General features: G+C 50.1%; 1 protein-coding gene across 2 annotated transcripts in view; it reads right to left on the bottom strand.

The window, feature by feature from the left end:
• Positions 1-138: 138 nt before the first annotated feature.
• PODXL2 (podocalyxin like 2) overlaps positions 139-22,569 on the bottom strand; it is a 43,676-nt gene continuing 21,245 nt past the window's right edge. Inside the window, exons 3-8 of one of the 2 annotated variants that reach the window (XM_031663064.1) lie at positions 11,591-12,381; positions 10,442-10,516; positions 4,362-4,518; positions 3,753-3,814; positions 1,338-1,592; positions 139-683 (exon numbers count right to left, since the gene is read on the bottom strand). In XM_031663064.1, coding sequence (XP_031518924.1) covers positions 471-683; positions 1,338-1,592; positions 3,753-3,814; positions 4,362-4,518; positions 10,442-10,516; positions 11,591-12,381 — 1,553 coding nt within the window. In that variant the 3' untranslated portion in view covers positions 139-470. The remainder of the gene's footprint in view (positions 684-1,337; positions 1,593-3,752; positions 3,815-4,361; positions 4,519-10,441; positions 10,517-11,590; positions 12,382-22,569) is intronic. The other variant, XM_003906920.3, reaches the window with a different exon arrangement.

The following is a 22,569-nucleotide window of genomic DNA, read 5'->3' as shown; positions in this document are numbered from 1 at the left end:
GCCCCGCTCCGCAGCGGCGTCCGGAGGACCCGCCCGCCCGGGCCTCCCAGCCCCGCCCCGCGGCCCCGCCCCTGCCCCGGGGTCCCCCGCCCGCCCCGCCCCAACCCCGGAAATAAGAAAGAGTCGGGCAGGCAGACGTGCTGGGCCCGGCGTGGTCTCCGGGCAGGTTTAATGGAGTCCTGGGGCGCAGGGAGCGCCGCCCGTCGCCCGTCGCCCGCGGGGCCGGGGTTCAGGGGCAGGAAAGCGGGGCCAAGGCGGGCTCTGAGGCCGGCCCTTCGGGCAGGAGTGAGGGAGTTGGTCCGAGGCCACCGTGTGAAGTCGGGGGAAGCGGGGAGGAGGAGCCCGCGCCGAGGGCCAGGCTGCGGGAGCGGCCCGGGTAGGCGCGGGGCTGGTGCGGGCTCCGGGCCGTCCGTTTCGGGGTCCACCTCGCTTCGTCCTGGCGGCCCACTCGGCCTGCGCCTCGGCTGCGCTCACAGGTGCGTGTCCTCCTCGAACACGTCCGAGTCCTCCGGGTCCCGCTTGCCCCCCATGAGCGCCCCCCAGCTTCCCGGGCCGTTGAGGGCCCCGCCGCCGTTCAGGCTGGGGTGCTTCTCCTGCATCTCCGACTGGCTGTCGCTGGCCACGTCCAGCGTGGGGTTGTCGTGGCAGCCGTTCTCCACGAAGCGCAGCTCCTCGCCGTGCGACTGCGGCGGGGTGGGGAGAGGCCGTGGGCGAGCGAGCCGGCCCCCAGACGGCTCCAGGCCTGCGGCCGTCTGTGCAACCCCACCCAGAGGGTCCCCGCGGCAGCCTTCACAGGTGCCACATCCTTCTTTTCTGTTGCTGCAGCTGAACTCCTTTCTCAAAATAAATCTACTAATCGTTGGCACTACAGAGCCCCGTGGTCTCCCTGACGTCATCGATACCCCAACAGCCCCCTAAGAAGACTCTACTTGCGAGGTGGGCAGGGGGCATCACTAGGGCACTGCTCTCTTCCTCCTGGGGAGGCCTCCAGGCTGCTGGAGCCTCTCCTTGACCCCTGGGCATCACCAATGCAGAGCCTGTCTCTGGTGAGGTATCCAGGTGCTCAGGCCCTGCAGTGCCTGCCCTGGAAAGGGGCTGGTGGTGCCAGGGAGGGGCCCCCTGGTGGGGCTAGCAGCCCCCTGACTCCCTGCACCTCCAGCACCTGTCCTGGGGCTCGTGGCCTGCAGAGCAGGCAGCAGTGCTAGGCTGACCAGCTGCTTCACCCAAGGGACCCTGTGCTCCCAGGAGAGTCACTGCCTCCCCTTGCAGATGAGGACACCTATCGATGGGCACTCTCCTCTCCACTGGCCCCCAGCCCCACCTGTCCCCACACTCACCACGTGCTTGAGCTTGGGCAGCCGGCGCTGCCAGCAGTTGTAGAGCAGGCCAAGCGCAATGATGATGATGCAGATGGCCCCAATGACCACCAGCACCACGAAGAGCGTGCCGTAGTCGCTGCGCACTTGGCTGGCCCGCGCCTGGCAGCTGCTGGTTGTGGAATAGTTCTGGATGCCAATCTGGGGGTAGGAGGGGCCAGGTTCTTCAGCTGAGGTCCTGGGGTGCCATGGCTTCTCTGGGGTGGTTGCATTGGGCTCAGGGGTGGGGATGGGGGAGCAGGCTTAGAAGGTGCTGGCACTCCCAATTCCTGAAGTTCCCTGGGGCCTGGGCTTGCTTTTACCCCATGCTCATCCTGTTCGTCTCAGCACAGCTATAGGCCTCTCCACCCCATGCCCATGTTCCCAGCCTCCTTCACATCCCACCACAGCTTCTGCCCCAACCGCTGAGTGTGACCTCACTGTGGCCGTAGCCCCCCAGTGAGAGTGGACCCATGCTGCTGGACACCATCCAACTAGAGAGATCCCCCACACCTATCCCTAACCAGTTAGAGAGACAAGAAGATGAGAGCCCCCCACACATCTTCCACCATACAACCGCTTCCACCTCGGTGGGGAGGGGTGGGATAGTCACCTTCCCGATGCCAGGGCCAGTGCAGGGAGGGATACCGAGGGCATGCAGGCCACATGCGTGGCCACCCTGGCTACCCAGCTTCCTCCCTTCCCACGGCGTGTTCACTGCTGGCATGTAGCTGCCTGCACCCCTCCACACTGCAGGTTGTCATGGTCAGTCCTGCCTTCTCTGGCCAAGGAGATCGGTGCCAGGGGCCAGGCAGGTGCTGTCTCCACAGATCAGCATCTCAGCAGAGAGAAGCAGGAAGGCGAGTACCACCAGGGACTCCTCAGGTGAGGGGTCAGGGCATTTCCCAGTGCTGAGGCCTAGATTGCACCAGGCCCCGCTTTCTGAGGCCACGTTGCAGCTCTTCCCTAGTTTCTGTGAACCATCTGTATCTCCAGTACTTTTCTCAATTTTTTGTTATCAAGGGTCAGTTTTTCTTGCTAGATTCACCTGAGTATATTTCCAAAGACCCAGCATGACTTTTGGCTAAGTCAGTCTGAATTAAGTGACCAGTAAGGCCAGAATACTCAGGGGCAGTGAAAAGCAGGGTGAGGACTGTATAAAAGGTCAAGGTTAGCTCACACTTCCACCAGCAGCCCCAGTGTTCATGGACCCACGATTCCAGAACTGGGAAGGGCCTCAGTGGCCCTCCAGGCAGTAGAGCAGTGTGGTGAAAGGCCCAGGCTCCGGAATCAGGCTTCCTGCAAAGCCTGGCTCTACTGCTTACCAGAGGTGCCATCTCAGGCAGGTCACCTAACCTCTCCCGCTTCGGCTCTCATCTTCCATGGGGACGCCATTGGTACTCAACAGGTGCCCCACTTAACTCTCACAACCCCAAGGGGTGGTGGCGAGGACTGAGGGAGAGAGCCTTGCACGGTGTGGTGCTCAGTGGGCATTCGACATGCTCACCAGAAAAGCACCACCACCAGGGCCTCCGCTCCCCTGGCACGCAAGGATGAGGAGGTGGCCAGGATTATGCCACTCATCTCTCCTGCCAAAAGTGGCAGCACCTTCAGGAGTGGAGAGGGCTGATGACAGGGCACTGGACTCTACAGTGAGCAATGGCAGTTTTGCTGGAGATGGTGGCTGTCCTGAAGAAGCGAGATGAGGAACGGAAGGACCCCACAGGCAAGGTGGTGTGAGGAGCAGGAGGACTGGGGACCCTGCCATCCCATCCAAGCTTGTGTGGCAGCTGGGTAGGAGAGGTTGGCCGGGTTGGGCCAGGCAGCCAGCAGACTGCACTGGATGGGGGCACCTCCCAAGATGGCAGGGCTGCCTCCTGGCCCCCAGGTGCCGCATCTCACCGCAGCAGGAGCGCAGAGCCTGGCTGTGCAAGCACCAGCAGACTCACACATCCACGCCAAGTCACATGTCCAGGTCTCCCAGGCTTGCTCTTTTGGTTTCTGGAACCCATAACACTGTCCCCTCCCACCAGGCTGCATGGCGTCTCTGCCACTGTCCACCCGGTTAACTGTCCCAGTTAACCCTCATTGCCCCCCAGACCCTTCCTCTCTGGGCCCTCTCCTGTCAGCCTCTTAGCACAGCCCCCCGCACCCCCATGGCCCCTTTCTGCCCCTGGCCATTGCCTGCATTGCACCATTGGTTGGCAGCATGCACGTGCACCGTCTTTCCCACAAAACCATGTCTAAGGAAGGCCTGAAGCAAGGGACCCACCCAGAGCACGCTCTGTCTTATGCTCCTTTGAACCTCACGATGTGGGCAGCCTCCTGGGACTTTGAGGAACAGAGACAGGAGGGAGCATATTAGACGCTAACAGGTCCAGGTCCCTGCACTCTTACCTCCTCCAGGCTCCTGCGGATGTCACCCAGCATGGAAAGGACATCTTGAGTGGGCATCACCCCTGGGGGGTAAGAAACACCACTATCAGTGCAGCCATGGTTGAGGTGCCCCTCCAAGGGCTCTGGCCCCGCACTCCAATGGCTGGCCTGAGCCTCTGCCTCCCCTCCTGGCTCAAATTGCACACAGATCCTCAAGGCACACGCCTCCCCCTAGGAGAGGGCTCCTAGACATGCTTTTCACTGCATCGATTTGTTAGAACATCGATTTGTATAATACCAGACAGCCACTTGCGAAGGCCACACACTGCCTTCTGAACACACCCCTTCTCCCCTGCCACACCAGGTACAGTGTCCATTCATCTCCCACCTGTGCTGGACCACACCTCTTCCCCTGCCTCCTGTTCCCATCCTTCATTCTCACACCCCTCTCCTTGTCCCCAGAACCCAAGCTGGTGGGTACACCTTGACCCCTAAACTAAGTAGCTCAAACTACTGTCCTGGAGTTCCAAGTTTCGAAGCCCTTATGCGTGTACTTTTTTCCCATGGCCCTCAGGGGCCGCCTACCTCCCACTGCCCTCCTGGGCCCTCCCATCACCTGCCCTCACTCACCCTGCTCGCCCACCAGTGTCATGAGAAGGTGCTGCTCCTTCTCGCTGGGCTTGCTCAGAGAAATGTGCCAGGCCCCGTGGTGGCCGCTGCCATGGCGGGGCAGCACCTCTTCCACCAGGGCCAGGAGCTGCGGCCCCCGGTGCTGCCGGAACACCTCCTACAAGGGCAGAAAGAGCCCCCCGGGTTCAGTGAAGGAGAGGGGCTCTACTAAGCCCTCTGCCTCTAGGCCCAGCTCCGTACTCACCCTCAACCCTCTGGCTGTTCCCAGAGAGGCAGCTCTGGTCAGCTCTGGAGACCCTTTGAGAGCTGCAAGCTGGGGAATGTGGGAACCCCAAGATGTACACCCATTTGTTCACTTACACCAGGTGCTCCTTCCTGCCCTGGCTTCTAGCCATGAGAAAGTCAAGGGGCCCGTCCCAGAGACAGATGCAGTTGAGTGGTGCAGGGACACACACACACACGCCATGTACAGTGACAAACCCAGAAACTAGGTACACAGAGTGGTAAGGCCTATGGGAGAACTGCTCCCTGTGCCTAGTGCTCAAGTGTGTGGTGCTGGGGATGAACACACGGGAGGGTGGGAGTGGTGATGGACAAAGAGGTGTGCACCATATAACTACCAAAAATCGGGGAGGGGCCAGAAGTGGCAGAACCTGGCTCTCCTCTCGCCTGTCATCACAGAGATGCAGCCCCAAGCTGGTGAGTGGGGAAAGCCATCTGTGTGCTCTTGTGTAGGCGGTGGAGGCCAAAAAAGCAAACACAGAGATGGGAACTAGAGCCCCTGGAGCTGGGCTGGGACAGAGGGAGGGGCATGAGGAGACCTTTTCTCATCGCTTGTATTGAGGTTTTCTTGACCATGTATATATATATATATATGTAATTCCACAATTTAAAACAAAAACAAGAGCCTGGCCTTAAACAGAAACTCAGCGAGTGGCAGGAGCCCAGGCTGGGGTACAGGCCAGAACCCTGCCTCCTGCTTCACGTCCTGCCGTTTGTCCCTGCCCAGCCCTATCTAGGAAGATACCCTCCTTTGGCCCTGTGGCTACTCCTCACTCTGGCTCCTCCCCAGCAGCCTTTTCCCTCCTGAACATGCACAGTCGCACATTCCCTGCTCCTAGCCTCCACAGCCTGCTGCAGATACCTCTCTCCCAGGTGCTCAGCTCTTTCACAGTGCCCTGCTATGCAGCTGAGAGCCAGTGCCACTGGGAGGCACAGGCATCTCACTAGGCCAGCCCTGCAGGATCCCCTGCCACTCCAAATCTCCCTTCTGTTAGAGCCCAGGCTAATGAGCTGTTCCCTAGTTGTCATGCCAACCTAAAGTCTACCAGGGGGATTGAAGTGCTGGGCCTCTGTTCTTTGTTACCATGGCAAATGCCAGGCTCAGGCTCAAGCCTTGGCACTCACTGGTCTAACAGCCAGCCAACTGAGTTCTAAATGTGGGAGAAGATGGGTACCTGGAGATGGCCACAGAGCAGCTAGGAAAGCCCTAGTTCTGTGATGGTTCTTACCTTCTTCACTGATTGAGTATCGGGGGAGAAGCATGCCCACCTCTGCCGGAGCAAGGGTATGTGCACCATGACCCACAGACCCCTGGTTACAAAACAAGCACTCTCCTGCCACATGAAGTGCCTGTTCTCTGTGCTGCAGCTCTGTGATCTGCTGTGTTTGCACACCCCACATTTTCCTGGGTACATATGTCAGCCTGGCTTAAGCCCAGAGATCCACAACATCAGTGTGGGAGGATCTGATGACTGCAGATGTCATACCACTTACTATGTAGACAGGAAAACTGAATGTCCACGGCAAGGGGGAAAAGCCCTGACTTTGGAATCAAATAAATCTGGGCTCTGGCCAGTGCAGTGGCTCATGTAATCCCAACATCTGGGAGGCCAAGGGAGGTGGATCACTTGAGCCCAGGAGTTCCAACTCCTGCACAAACAACACGGCAAACCCTGTCTCTACAAAAAATGCAAAAAAATTAACCAAGTGTGGTGGTGCACATCTGTGGTCCCAGCTACTTGGGAGGCTGAGGTGGGAGGATCACTTGAGCCTGGGAAGTTGAGGCTGCAGTAAGCTGACATTGTGCCACTGTACTCCAGCCTGGGTGATAAAAATAAATAAATACATTGGTTCAAATCCTGTTTCTGCCATTTGTCAGCTCTCTGTGATGTGAGCAAAAAAAAAAAAAAAAAAAAAAAAGTACCTCTCTGAGCCTCAAAGGCTCAGATCCTTGCATCTCTACAGTAAGGATTTCTTTTGCCTTCTAGAACTCAAAAACACCACCTCTGGATTTACTACTTTATCTTTCTGCCTCCTCTTATAGGTTTCCTTACTAGACTTCTTTCCAGTTTCTTCTGTGTTACCTGTGACATCTAGGTAAAATAGAAGCCACTGAGTTTGCATCACTTTCTCTAGATCTTGAGGGCCGAACTCCTGGAACTCCTGTAGTTCTAACGTGTAAAACTTTCCCCAAGAGACTGCCAGCACTTTTCTCCCTGTCTTTTTCTGAATATGTACTCTCTGTATAGCCCATCGTTTTTAATGCACATTTATTCTTCTCATTTTTCAAACAAGTCAAGGTCATTAAATGCAAAGAAAGGCCGAGGAACTATTCCAGATTAAAGGAGACTAAAGAGACAAGACAATTAATGCAATGCATGACCATGGATTCTATCCCGGACTGGGAGGGAAAAAAATATAAAGGACATTATTGGAAACATGGTGAAATAGAAATAAGGTAGGTGATCAGATAATAGTTTTGTAGCAGTGCTAACTCCTGATTTTGACCATTGCATTGTGGTTATCTAAAATATTCTTGTTCTGAGGAAATACAAACTAATGTATTTGGGGGTAGGGACAAAAGGAAATAATGTCTTCAACTTTTTCTCAAATGGTTTGAAAAAATTCTAACAAGTGATGAATCTGGCAAAGAAACTAACAAATATGTTGATAAAATATAGTAAGCATTGACTGTTAATAATAATGACTAATGCTCAACATCACCAATCATCAGGGAAAATGCAAATCAAAACCACAATGAGATACCATTTAGGTTGGTGCAAAGGTAATTGCGGGTTTTGTCATTACTTTCAATGGCAAAAAGAGCAATTACTTTTGCACCAACCAAATACCTCATTTCCCTCAGGATGGCCACTGTTTAAAACAACAGAAAAGGGCTGAGCACGGTGGCTCACGCCTGTAATCCCAGCACTTTGGGAGGCTGAGGCGGGAGGATCACAAGGTCAGGAGACTGAGACCATCCTGGCTAACACGGTGAAACCCCGTCTCTACTAAAACTACAAAAAAATTAGCTGGGCGAGGTGGCGGGCGCCTGTAGTCCCAGCTACTCAGGAGGCTGAGGCAGGAGAATGGCGTGAACCCAGGAGGTGGAGGTTGCAGTAAGCCGAGATCGCACCACTGCACTCCAGACTGGGCAACAGAGCAAGACTCCGTCTCAAAACAAAACAAACAAACAAACAAAACCAGAAAAGAACAAGTGTTTATGAGGATGTGGAAACACTGGAACCCTAGTGCTGGTGAAAATGTAAAATGGTATAGTCATAGCGAAAAGCAGTATGGAGATTCCTCAAAAAAATTAAAAATAGAATTACCACATGATCCACCAACCCCACTTCTGAGTATATACACAAAAGAATTAAAAACAGAGTCTTGAAGAGATATTTGCACAGCACATTCCCAGCAGCACTATTCACAACAGCCAAAAGAGGGAAGCAACTCAAGTGTCCGTGGACAGCTGTGTGGATAAATAACGTGGCATATACATACAATGGAATATTTTTCAGCCTTAAGAAGAAAATTCTGCCACATGCTACCAAATGGATGTACCCTGAGGACATTATGCTGAGTGAAATGAGCCAGATGTAAAATGACAAATGCTGTCTGATTCCACTTCTATTAGGTATCCAAAGTAGTCCCATTCATAGAAACCAAAAGGAGAATGGTGGGTGCCGGGGCTGGGGAACAGATAGTCATTTAATGGGTACATAGTTTCAGCTTTGAAAATGAAAAAGTTCTGGGGCTCGGTTCCACAACAATGTACATATACTTAACACAACTGAACTTATACTTACAAAGGATGAAATGGGAAATTTTATGTTTTTTACTACAATAAAAAAAAATCTACCATAAAAAATAATGACTGAGTGGAGGTCACATAATAGAATAACACAGAAGACAAAAACAGGGAAAACAGAATAAAAGCATCTTAGTATCTATGTATTGATTGGAAAAAAGATATGAACTTTAGGCTATATTGTTCAAATACGCACAATATGCCCAAGGGTCCTAAGTACCCATACTGTGGTCTTTATGTACGTACCATTTCCCAATGAAGGGAATGAGAGGGCTCCATGTCTGGGGAGGAAGATGAGCCTGGAATGTCTTATTATTCCAGAAAGCAAGGAGGCAATCAGACACTTAATAGATTGGTCAAAAGGACTCAGAGGTCAACTCAAAGAGGCTTTCCCTGACCAAAGATGAGGTATTGAGCATCAGTAAAAATAATAACTGCAATGGATGAAAACACACATCACTTAGGTGAAGATCCATCAGTATAGTCATGGTGGGGGAAACCAACCTTGCTGGGGACTTTTGGATTAAATGCATGTATGTCCCTTCAGTCTTGCCCAGGCCCACTAACAAGAGTAAAGAATTTAAGGCCTAAAACCACAGAGACAAAGTAAAACAGAAGAGGAGACAAGAGCAACAAAATCTAGACACTGGAAGCAGATGGGTGAGTTAGAATTTCCTAATTTAGCAAACTCTAAAGAGCCAAACCCTAAGCCAAAATGAGGAAAGCTGAGAAGCAGTCAGATGCATACTGATTGACACTCCCCAGATGCCCTGGAATAGGGGCCCTGGTTACCTTTGGAAGAGGGGATGAAAATGCTACTAAAAATATAAACTGGTCAAAAGTTTGCTTAAGGCCGGGCGCGGTGGCTCACGCCTGTAATCCCAGCACTTTGGGAGGCCGAGGCGGGCGGATCAAAAGGTCAGGAGATCGAGACCACGGTGAAACCTCGTCTCTACTAAAAATACAAAAAATTAGCCGGGCGCGGTTGTGGGCGCCTGTAGTCCCAGCTACTCGGGAGGCTGAGGCAGGAGAATGGCGGGAACCCGGGAGGCGGAGCTTGCAGTGAGCTGAGATCAGGGCTACTAAAAATATAAACTGGTAAAAAGTTTGCTTAAGAAATGGCTGGGTCCCTAGTTCTTCCTGCAATGCTGCACAGCCAAGAAATGTCCCTTCTCCCTGGCAGAAGACTGGAAGTTTATTCTTTAAAAAGGATAAAACAGAGGGTCTCTGACCTAGAGAGCATCAGACACAAGTGTGTGTTTTGGGGAGGGAAAAGGTCACGCTGCAAACAGGAAGAGACGGTACATGAATATTGATATTTATGGATACATATTTATAATACTGAAACACCCAGCCCTCTCTCTCCACCCTGGCTCCCAGAACACTGACAACCAACTTGTTATACTTCCAACAGAACAGAAGTTCCCTTTTCAAAGACTCTAATCACCTCAGGAGGAAGGCCCTAACAATGCTGCCATTACAAATTTCTAAGTGATACGGCCTAGCCAGACCACTCTCATGAGAAGCCGTAGCTGACAAACCCTAGCACCATGCTCAAAGCTTCCAGCCAGTTTTTTGATAGAGAAAGCTGTGAACAAACTCCACCAGACGTGTGGAGAGCATGTATATATATGAAAAGGCTGAGACCCAAAACGGAGAAAAGCAACCTATACAGGGAGAAAACAACTCTAAAAAAGACAGAAAGGTTTCAATATCACTGGAGAGATAAGATAGGGCACACATGAACAAAGTATTCGTTTAAATTAAAAAGAGAGGGAGGCAAGAACCAAAGAGCCTTCGGAAATTTTAAAATACGAAAGCTCTCTGTGTGTAATGTTGGTGGCTGCTGGTATATCCCTGGGCCACCAACTGAAGAACTAAGCCTCCTCCCGTGCACTGCTTGTCCCCGCAGCCTTGGGACCCCCCCACCCTGCCCACTGCCTGCAGCCTTTCCCTGTGGTTCGGAGCCTGGCTGGGCACTCACACAGTCTATGTTCTCTGTCATGTTCAGAATGATGTAGTTTTTCCCAGCCAGATTGCTCCAGTCCTTGCAGATCACCTGTGTGAGGAGACAGAAAGCAGGGCGACAGTTACGAAGGCATAGGAAAGGCACGGGGGAAAGAGCCCCGGTCGGAGGCCCTCTGGGAAGCTGGAAGGTGGAGGCCAGCAGAGGCGTATTACAGCGAGGGGCTGCTGACAGCCTCTGTGAGGCACCATGCCGAGGAGTACAAATTCGAATGTCTTTGGGGACCAAGCAGGGAATGTGTTGAGTGAGAGCAGGAGGCCAGGCATTATTCCCAGGAAAAAGGGGGCTATATCAAAGGGGCCAGGCTGCAGAGAGCTTGCCCCACATGCTGGCTTTCAAGGGCAAGTTTATCGTTAATATTCTAGGGCTCCTTTCCTTTCCTTGTGGTGTCAGTGGGTGTGAACACTGACTTGTGCCTGCTGTGCACGTGGGTGTCGGTGGGGAGAAGGAGGGTGGTGAGATGGGATGGGGAAAGCACAGGTCAGCCACTAGCTCTAGCTGCTGGTAGAATCAGTGCAGAAGTCTAAGGGTGGGCTGGGCGCAGTAGCTAATGTCTGTAATCCCCGCACTTTGGGAGGCCAAAGCGGGTGGATCACTTGAAGTCAGGAGTTCCCGACCAGCCTAGCCAACATGGTGAAACCTCGCCGCCACTAAAAATACAAAAATTAGCCAGGCATGGTGGCACACACCTGTAATCCCAGCTACTCAAGAGGCTGAGTTATGAGAATTGCTTGAACCTGGGAGGTGGAGGATGCAGTGAACCAAAATCATGGCCACTGCACTCCAGCCTGGGCGACAGAGTGAGACTCCATCTTGGAAAAAAAAAAACAAAAGAAGTCTAAGGGTGGTAGTGGTAACACCTGAACAAAGGAAACCCAGGCCAGGCCACCAAGCTTCTCCGAAGGCCTTTGCAGAGAAGTGTGGGGAGAACACCCATTGTTGGCCCTGAGGTTTGCATCCCCACAAGTTCCATGGGGATCTACATGCCATGGAAAGGGCCTCCCTCCTCAACCTGGCAGATCCTGCCCCCATGCCACACCAGCCCTGGGGATGGCCAGGCTCCGTGAAGAAGGTGCGGGGTGGTGGCCCGCATGCCCCTCACTTTACCTGCGTAGAATCCCAGGGTATTCTGGATTGAGCTTCAGCTGCCTGCCCTTCTAGGAGCTGCTGGTTGAGATCTTCTTGCCCCAAGGTAGCAGAGGAAGGTGTCAGTTTCACATCTCTAGGGGCCAGTGGGAAAGAGGCTGAGGTTCTAGAGCCAAGGGGATCTTCATCTGGGTGCTCGGCCCCACCGGGAGCTGTGGTTTGAGGGAATGAAGGCAAGGCCGGCACCTCCTCCTGCTGGCCAGACAAACCAGCTGCTCCCACAGTGACTTCCTCGCTTGCTTCCTGAGGAGCCTCGAACTCTACCCCAAGCCCTGCAGCTGGCAGCACTGTGGCCTCCGCCTCCTGGCTGGTGGAGTCCTGGTCCCCCAGAGTCACTGTAGTTGGGGTGACTGAAGGCAGCAGCAAGCTGGGCCCCATGCTGCTCTCCACCTCCACACCTGATGAGGCCTGGTCCCCAGAGTCTTCATGCTTGCTTTTGGTGACCCCTGGGGTCTGGCTGCTGCTGGTGAGAGAAAAGTCACGGACCTGAGGCTTGGCTTCTTCTTGGGATCCATTCACAGGGAGCAGCTCCTCCTCTTCTTCCTCTTCTTGTTTCTCTACCTCTTCCTTCTCCCTCTCCTCCTCTTCCTCTTCCTCTTCTTCCTCTTCTTCCTCCTCTCCGGGAGGCATATGCCAGGGAGGCTCAACCAGATTCATCTTGGGCAAGGGAGAGGGGAGGTTTGGCAGCTCTTGAGCCTGGCTGGTGTCTTCAATGGAACCTGCCTTCTCAGTTAAGTCAGGAAAAACATAATCTAAGGACAGAGATGAAAAGTTCATTCACTTGTTTCATCATTTATTGCTTTACTCAATATTTACTGGGCAGATGGCATAAAAGAACCACAATACACTGACGGGGCAGAAGTCATCAGGTCATGACCAAGAGGTGAGGCCAGGGGAGCAGACTGTGGAGGGACACAGGGACAAGGCTAGTCACTGTTTCCTTTATGATGATAAAATAATACAAATTTATCACCAAAACTCAATGCGGAATGTAGAAAGTTTTGTATATTGCATCCCTCCAAAAGAGCCATGAGTAGTTTGAGGTATATATTCTCCACTGTGTTTGTAATGTGCTCGCTTGTCCTCATCCAGGGATTTCACCAAGAAGATCCCACAACAACCCACTAGGAAAGGTCCCCCTACTCCTTTTCTAGTGAGTCGTTATGAGAGTCTTCTTGGTGGAGTTCCCGAAGGAGGTCTGACAGCCCTCTCATCACAGAAGTGAGACCCCTCGATTATGACCATTGTTCCTAAACTGTGCTCTTTTTCTGTAATTTAGGCCCAGACAGGAAATGAAAAAGATGTAGGGAGAGCCAGAGAGAGGCCAGGGGCTGAGCCCGGAGGTTTCCAGGGCCTCCCAGAATGTTCAGGGTCACTGTTGGCAGTGGGAGAGGGGATTTTATTCTCCCTGTCATCCTTGGGAATTACATTTTGAAGCAGAGAAGTTAGGAGACTTCCTGGAGATCAGACTGTTTTCTGGCTTTTCAATGAACCCTAGGCCTCTTCCGAATAACTATGTATGAAAGTTACAGAACAAGTTTTTTGGAAATTCATTCAAAATATCAGAAGCTATATCTAGGAAGCAACTTTTATTGGCTGCCATTTTGTTTCAAAATAATAAATATTGTAGTTTTAAAATACTCTTTAGAAAGGGAGTGGTGGGAACACTTTAAGATAGTGAACTAAGGGTATTCATTTACTGCCTCCTCCAAAATTTTTATCAAACGACAAAAGAAAAATTTTAACGGTCAAAATGAAGGTAAAAACATTTTAGAGAAATTTCTGGGAACATGGCAAGCATTTGAGATTATAGGAACAGATAACCCCTCAGCCAAAGTAAACATAGGAAAAAACAGCAGGGGAGGGCAGGCTTTCTTACCCAGAGTTAGGAAGAGGCACAACTGTGGGAGCAAGGATGCAGAACACAGGAAATTCAGAGAACAGAAGGTAATTTCAAAAAATCTAATTAGTATCCTCAGAAAGATTCAAAACTATTGCATCCCTAAAATAAGAGGCCACTAAGAAAATCAAGTAATCTTTAAAAAAGAAAAATTTCTTGGATATTGAAAGTTGATTGTTGAAATTTAAAAATTCAGCAGATTGAAAATTCAAATTTTTAATGGCTCGAAAAAAAAAAAGTCAAGGAAAAGCCTCTAGGGCAAAAGGGAAAAGACAATAGAGAAGAGTTAAAAGATACAGACAACCAATGTAGGAGATCCAATACCTAGCTAATATGATTTCCAGAAAGACAGAAGCAATAAAATGGAGAATAATGGAGAGAAACAAAGAAAAAAAATTTCCAGAGCTGGCAACATGAATCTTCGCATTGAAAGGCTATATCATCAGGGTGAATGATAAAAGGCTCACACCTAGCCTCATTCTCATGTCATTTTAGAATTCTAAGGAGCAAGAGAAAATCTTAACAGCTCTCAGAGAAAGAAGAGGTTATCTGTAAAGGAATAAGAAATAGATTATCAAATTATCACGAAGCTTCTAATTAATATCAGTAGCCAAGAGGAAGAATTTTAAAATGCATTGAAAAATCTGAGGGATGTTTATTTTGAACCTGAAATTTTATACCCAACTAAACAACTACTCAAGTGTGATTGCAAAATAAAGACATTCTCATACATGCAAAGATTTAAAAGTGTTATTATCCACAGATTCCAAGAGATCTAAGTAAGTTCTCTAAGAAACCCAAAAAAGAAGACATGGGAAATCAAGAAACATGAGAGGAATGTAATGAAAATATATCTCAGGATGGAAACTGTGCAGTAAGTCTGGAAAGCAATTGGTTCAAATTAGAACACAGAGAGAGAGCTCTGAGAAGGATTACTTCAAAAAGAAAAACTGATTCCCTGTCATAAAAAGTATGACTTAGAAGCTGAACAATCCTAGTGACAACTGAAAGCTCACTATAGTATTTCAACAATTAGAATATTCTATCCAATCTACTTCTGTTAATTAGACTTTTTGAGTAGCAGATCCTCCCCCTCTTCCACCTGATGTCATGCTCTGTAGTGAGGTCACTACAGATAAATAAATAAATAAATAAGAAAGAAAGAACAACCAAGGTTCCCAAGATATTTTAAGAAAGCCAGCCTGATGAAGAAGCATGAGGGTGAGACCGTAAAGCAACTGACCTCTAGGAAGAGTCAGTCTAGTTAACAAAAGAGAATTCAGAAAAGTTTCTTGTTAATATCTTCAGAAAGATTCAGGAGGAAACCACACCCATAAAACAAGTATATAGAAGAATAAAAATATTTTGCTTCAATGTAACAACTTTATAATAGCCAGATCTATTCAAAATTAAAATATAATGCATGAAAACATAACTGAAATGGGTTGGATGATTACTTGATAGGAATACTGGGTAACAGAATAGGAGTCAGATGGGTGCCTAGGAAATACAACATAAATCCCTTACAAGCATATTTCATTATTGGAAGATTAATCTGACAGCAATTTACAAGATTAGGTGAAGGAGTAGATGAATGAAAGTTTACAGAAAAGTCAGGGAGTTGCTGCAGTGGTTCAGGAGAGATGCATGGCAGTGACGACACTGGAAATGATGAGAAAAGAGCAGATTTAAGAGATGACTCTGAAGGAGAAGTAATCAGATGTGTGAGCTGGAGGGCCAACAGGAAGAAGCTGCCGGAGTAGCCAAGCCATTAGTAAAGATGGTGAAGTTCAGAGGAAAGGCATATTGGAAACCTTCAGGACGCACTTAAAATAGCTGATGGATTCAATGAAGCCTAGGATATGGCAGGAATATGGTGGATGGTGACACACCCATCAGCAGAATCCCACAGGGTAGGGAGGTCCTGGGAGGGCAAGTTGACTAAAACAATCCCTCTACTCAATTTGGTGCTGACTTTCCAAAAGTCAGAGAGAGCACCAACATCTCCAGAGGGCACCAACAGAACTCCCTAAACTGTGTACAGCCTCTTCAGAGATGCATCATCGGTCACACTGTCGGCAACATGATCTGGGACTCAGCCACTAACTTATCTGTGCATGCAGTGGTTGTATCACTGATATTTTGTTTTGTTTTTGAGACGGGGTCTCACTCTGTCACCCAGGCTGGAGTGCAGTGGTGCCATGACAGCTCACTGCAGCCTCAAACTCCGAGGCTCAAGTGATCCTCCTACCTCAGCCTCCCAAGCAGCTGGGACCACAGGCATGTGCCACCACACCCAGCTAATTTTGTTATTATTTGTAGAGATAGGGTATCTTTACGCTGTGCAAGCTGGTCTCGAACTCCTGAGCTCAAGCAATTCTCCTGCCTCAGCCTCCTGAGTAGCTGGGACTTACTGGCACACACCACCACACTTAGCTAATTTTTTTTTTTTTTTGAGATGGTGTCTTGCTCTGTCACCCAGGCTAGAGTGTAGTGGCACGATCTTGGCTCAACTGCAACCTCTGTCTCCCAGGTTCAAGCAATTCTCCTGCCTCAGCCTCCCGAGTAGCTGGGACTACACGCATGCGCCACCACGCCCAGCTATTTTTAGTAGAGACAGGGTTTCACCATGTTGGCCAGGCTGGTCTCAAACTCCTGACTTCGTGATCCACCCACCAAGGCCTCCCAGAGTGCTGGGATTACAGGCATGAGCCACCGCGCCTGACATCTGGCTAATTCTTTAAAATTATTTGTAGAGATGGGGTCTCCCTGTGTTGCCCAGGCTGGTCTTGAACTCCTGGGCTCAAGCAATCCTCCTGCCTTGGCCTGCCAAAGTTCCAGGATTACAGGCATGAGCCACTGCACCTGGCCTGGGCTTCAGTTTTTATGTGGAACGAAGACGATAGTATATATGATTTCTAAGGTTCTTTATATCGCTGGTATTTTAAGCTTTGGATATAGTTCTGATAAATGTGTCTTATGTAACACAATGGCATTACAAACAACTCTACTGTCTTAAATAAGAATAAAACAGGATTCACTAGATTACAAATTCTTGTTGCCAAGCAAAGTGATTTTCTTCATTCCCACATTCCCAGCACCTAACATAGTGCCTGGTCCAGAGTAGAAAGGAGAGCAATGTGTGTTTGTTGAACTTTTCTGCCTCCTAAACACCAGGGCCTGTGCCTCCAGGGAGTAAGAGGCCCACCTGTCGGCCGGGTGCGGTGGCTCAAGCCTGTAATCCCAGCACTTTGGGAGGCCAACACAGGCGGATCACGAGGTCAGGAGATCGAGACCATCCTGGCTAACATGGTGAAACCCCGTCTCTACTAAAAAAAAAAAATACAGGCCGGGCGCGGTGGCTCACGCCTGTAATCCCAGCACTTTGGGAGGCCGAGGCGGGCGGATCACAAGGTCAGGAGATCGAGACCATGGTGAAACCCGTCTCTACTAAAATAAACAGCGGTAGCAGTGTGGCGCCTGTAGTCCCAGCTACTGGGAGGCTGAGGCAGGAAGAATAGGCGTGAACCAGGGGCCGGGAGCTGCAGTGAGCAGATTGTGCCCTGCACTCCAGCCTGGTGACAAGCTGGGCTCCATTTAAAAAAAAAATAAAAACTTAACCCGGTGGCAGTGTGAGCCTGTAGTCCCAACTATAGGGAGGCTGAGGCAGGAGAATGGTAAACCGGGCCGGAGGAGCTTTGCAAGCCGAGCTGAGATCACAACCACTGCACTACAGCCTGGTGATAGGCGAGACTCCGTCTCAAAAAAAAAAAAAAAAAAAAGGAGGCCACCTGTCACTATACAGACTTCTTTACTCTCTCTATGAATTCCTCCTGCCTCTCAAATGCAGTCCCTTCAGGGTCAGCCTCTGACTCATCATTTTCCACCTTCTTCCTTGGTCAGTGCTTATTCACAGGCTGCATCTATTTTTCTCTATGCCAAAAGGCTCTAATTTATATTCTCCAGAGCCCCTGCTTTTTTTCCAGCCTCTCACTCCAGTGACGACAAATCATAAACGCGCTCACTAGCAGTCAACAGTCCTTTTCCTTTCTTTTCCAGGTATAAGATCTGGTATTCCTTTTCTTTTTACTATGTGGTCTCAGTTTCACTGCTTATCAGCTGTATGATCTTGGACATGTTGCTTTACCTCCACATGTCTCCACTGCCAAGCGTAGAATAACAGTGGTACCTGCAGGCTGCATGGTCGGGTTCAGTGAGGTGACCCTGTGCACAGTCCACAAGTAAACCTCAGTTAACTGTGGGGGTCCTCCGCCCTCCTCCTGCTTTTATTATTGTGTGTGTTTGGGCAAGGTCTGCGGCTCTGTTGCCAGGCTGGAATGCAGTGGTGTGATCTTGGCTCACTGCAACCTCCACCTCCCAGGTTCATGAATTCTCCTGCCTCAGCCTCTACAGAGAAGCTGGGATGCAAGCTTACCACCATGGCTGGCTACTTTGTATTATGGCTGGGCATGGTGGCTCATGTAATCCAGAAGGGGAGGAGGCAGGAGAGCAGAAGTGGATCACCTGGGGTGGGAGTTCAAGACCAGCCACAGCCATGATGGCTCCGTCTCTACTAAAAATACAAAAAATCAGCCAGGTGTGGTGGTAGGTGCCTGTAATTCCAGCTGCTGAAGGGAGGCTGAGGCCGCGAGGAAATAAGCGAACCTGGGGGCAGAGGGTTCCAGTGAGCGAGATTGCACCACTGCACTCCAGCCTGGGGCGTGAGCTCTGTCTCAAAAAAAAAAAAAAAAAAGAGAAAAGAAAAGACATGTTTTTGGTGAGGTTTTCTCTGTTAGCCAGGCCCCGGTCAAACTCCTGAGCTAAGTGGATCCAGCCTGCTCACGCCCTCAAAGTGCTGGGATTATAGGCGCAAAAGCCACTAAAAGCTGACATCTCTGCCATTCGTATGATAAAAGCAATTCACCTGGTAAATGGCGGAAAAGTAGAAGTGTTCTCCACAGAATGAGGAGCAGCATAAACACTTGAGTTTTTATTTTTCATTTTTTATACTGAAGGTAACTAAAGCCTAAGCACTTGAGTTTTAAGTCAAAGAAAATCCAGGAAAAAGGGTAAGGCAGGAGGGGATTGGTCATCTGTTGACAAGTGTAAATATGATCTTAATATTACAAATGTCTCTTAAAATAGAAGCAGAATTACTGGGAGGCCTGATGGGAGCACACACTAGGAACCAGTGGGGTAAGGGGCGTCTGTGTGGGCAGCTGCAGGGCAAACACCAGCAGTGTGAAAGCAGGGGTCCCAGGAGAGAGCCCGTAAGACTGGATCCAAATGTGAGTTGAGAATAAAGAGTGAAGAAGCCAGGCTTTACCCAAGAGCAGAGCCAGTCCACAGAGTAAACACTCAGTTAACTTCTTACGATTCACTAAGAAGATACAGCATCGGCCGGACGCGGTGGCTCAAGCCTGTAATCCCAGCACTTTGGGAGGCTGAGACGGGCGGATCACGAGGTCAGGAGACCGAGATCATCCTGGCTAACACGGTGAAACCCCGTCTCTACTCAAAAGAATACAAAAATCAAGCCGGGCGAGGTGGCGGGTGCCTGTAGTCCCAGATACTCGGGAGGCTGAGGCAGGAGAATGGTGTGAACCCGGGAGGCGGAGCTTGCAGTGAGCCCAGATCGTGCCACTGCACTCCAGCCTGGGCAACAGAGCGAGACTTCTTTTAAAAAAATAAAAATAAAAATAAAAAAGAAGATACAGCATCACGTCCACAATATGCCTGCCAAAAATGCAGAGCCCGAATCTGACCATGGGAAAATTTGAGACAAACTAAAATTGAGGGGCAATCTACAAAATAACTGGCCTATACTCCAACAATGTCAAGGTCATGAAAGACAAAGAAAGACTAGAGGGTTTTCCAGAATAAAAGAGACAAAAGAGACATGCTGACTAAATGCAGTACATGATTCTGGACCAGACAGTGGACTATGAAATCCTGCTCTTTTTTTCTTTTGCTATAAAAGACACTATTGGGAAAACTGGCAAAGTTTGAATAAAGTTTGTAATTACAGAAGCATATTATATCAGTGTTAATTTCCTGATTTTGATCATCCTGCTGTGGTTTTTGGCAGAATGCTTTGTTCCTAAGAAATGCACACTGAAGTATTTGGAGCAAAGGAGTAACTGCAACTTACCATCAAATGGTTCAGCAAGAAGTACAGATCTGCGTCTCCATATGCATACATGCACACATATACAGTCACAAAGCAAATGCAGCAAAGCGTTAATAATGGGGGAATCTGAGCAAGGGGTGGATGGAATTATTCTTTCAACTTTTCTATAAATTGAAATTTTTTTTTAAATAAGGAGCAACAGAGAGAGTGTGCACATGTGAGAGATACTTTCTTTTTTTTTTTTTTTTTGAGATGTAGTCTTGCTCTGTCACCCAGGCTGGACTGCAGTGCCACGATCTTGGCTCACTGCAACCCCTACCTCCTGGGTTCAAGCAATTCTCCTGCCTCACCCTCCTGAGTAGCTGGGACTACAGGCGCACGCCACCATGCCCAGCTAATTTTTTGTATTTTTAGTAGAGATGGAGTTTCACCATGTTGGTCAGGCTGGTCCTGATCTCTTGACCTCGTGATCCGCCTGCCTTGGCATCCCAAAATACTGGGCTTACAGGAGTGAGCCCCTGCACCCGTCCTGAGACACTGACTTTCACTACAAGCCAGTGAACACGCTTGAGCTGTCAAGAGGGGCACAGAAACATGGCAAGGGACAGGGCAGGCTATCCTGGCTGAGAGCGCAGAGCCCTGTGGCAGGAAGGAGCCACACCGCCCTGAAGCAGGTAAGACAGTCTTGAGAGACAGGGAGGAAGGTGCTTTTCCCACTCATGTGTCCAAGGAATACAGATCAGGCTTCCAGGAACTCGTTGTGTTGAGAGGGGAGAGGAAGCCTCAGCAGGCACTTTGGAGGTGAAAAAGGATCAAATCGACAATGGAAGAAGAGAAACAAAGAAGTGAAGCTGAGCAGGAAAAGGAGGGAGATGGAGATGAGGAGAGTAAAGAGAGGGGATAGGCAAGAGGAGAGGGAGGAGAGAGGGGACAACGACAAGGCTCCCTGCCCTCCCAGCCCGCCCTCAGTGACCCAGGGCAAGTCCTTGACACCCGCACCCTCAGCCCTGCTGCTGCGGACAGCTGTGATTCCAGAGGGAGGGTCTGACCAGCTGAGCGCTCCAGGGAATACCTTCCTACTCCATCCACTTTAGGCTCAGGAGAGAGGTTCCTCCATGAAGCCCTTTTAGTTTGTAGCCAAACCCCAAAAGCATGTCTGGGACCAAGGTGTACCTCCAGAGCCCCACACTTGGACACAGGTGTAAGCAAGCAGAGTCGCCCGGGAGACGCACTGGAGACACGTGGAAGTCTAAGGGCTGGTTCCATGGATTTGTCCCTGTCGTCAGGAAGAGCTGGGGCACTGAAGGATGAGAAAGGTCGTCCAAGACTCAGGCCCTCGAGGGAGAGGCTCGGGCTGGGCCTCGGAGCATGGGAAGCCACGAATGTCTAAGCTGCAGCTCGGAAGTCACCTGGGGCTGTCCCCCTCACTGCACAGGAGAGCCCTGGAGCACCTCCTGGATTGACTGCAGGATAACCTTAGGCTCCTGGGCTCCTGACCCTCCTGGAACTGCTGGGAATGGCACTGTGAAGTCACAGCCCCCCCTGGTGGCTCTACACAGAAACCACATGTTCCCCAGAGCCCTCTGAACAGTTGGGTCTCCAAATCCCAGACTTGGGGATTTTACAGGTAGACAGAGGCCCTGCGAGAGCAAAGGGCCCATCTCTCGCCTTTTCCAGATGAGGGAGCACAGGAGGGGAGGATACCTGCTCTAAGTTGTGATATTAGACTTGTCACAGTTGTAAAGTTGTAAGACTCTTAGACTCTTGTGTGGTTAAAGCCAGTGTCTTTTGACACATCCTGGTCATTTAGTCCAGCACCCAGGCTTGGCTTGGGATGCTAGACAGGAGCAAGCTGACAAGCAGAATCATGACCTCCTCCCAGTCTGCCCGCATCTTTGTGGCCACAGCCGGCCTCCTTAAAGCTGGGCTTGACTCACAAGAGTGGTTGGCGTTAAGAGCCCCAGGCCAAGCTTCAGGGTTCTGCAGGCACGGGCTGGAATTCTGGGTGGACACTTGCCTCTGTGTGCCGCACACCCACCCCTCCATGATGTGAGGCTAATACCTCTGGTTGTTACAAAGATGAAGTGGCATCAGGAATGCAAAACACCCACCCCACAGAAGGCACACTTTCCTTCTGTCACCCTCCATGTTTTCTGCTCCTCTCAGCATCCACACAGCCCAGCTCATGGCAGGTGTATCCGTGGTTAGGGTCAGGGTCCTAACATGGGAAGGGACCACAGGAGGCTACCTGATGAGGCCTCAGCCCTCTGGCAGACATTGGTGAGTCTAGAGAAGATGAGCTGGCAATTATCTTCAAGAATATGGCTGGGTCTCTTTAGAGAGGCATTTCTGTGTTATTGACTTACCCCTACACCCCCATTTACCTAAACCCAGCTGTGATGGTTCCTTTACAACTCAAGTCCATCTCTGTTTCATATGTTAAGTGAGCAGCACCTGCTAGCATCGCCTTCACAGGAAACAATGTACATAGTCTCTTAGTTGCCCCCAAACCTAGCCTCTTTTCTTGGGGCTAAGCAACTGTAATTATTCTTTATTCTCAACCTTCCTGTTTTCATCCTTCCCTTGTGAAAACTCTGGATTCACCACAGTGGTTTTTTTGTATGTTTGTTTGTTTGTTTGAGATAGGGTCTCGGTTTGTCACCCAGGCTGGAGTGCAATGGCACGATCTCAGCTCACTGCAACCTCCGCCTCCTGGGTTCAAGTGATTCTCCTGCCTTAGCCTCCCAAGTAGCTGGGATTAAAGCACCCGCAACCACATCTGGCTAATTTTTGTATTTTTAGTAGAGACGGGGTTTCACCATATTGGTCAGGCTGGTCTCGAACCCCTGACCTCAGGTGATCCACCCGCCTTGGCCTCCCAAAGTGTTGGGATTATGGGCGTGAGCCACT

The sequence above is a fragment of the Papio anubis genome, chromosome 2 (genome assembly GCF_008728515.1).
Source record: "Papio anubis isolate 15944 chromosome 2, Panubis1.0, whole genome shotgun sequence".
Taxonomy (NCBI): domain Eukaryota; kingdom Metazoa; phylum Chordata; class Mammalia; order Primates; family Cercopithecidae; genus Papio; species Papio anubis.
Note: the sequence above shows the minus strand (reverse complement) of the source record. Positions and strands in the feature narration are given on the sequence as shown.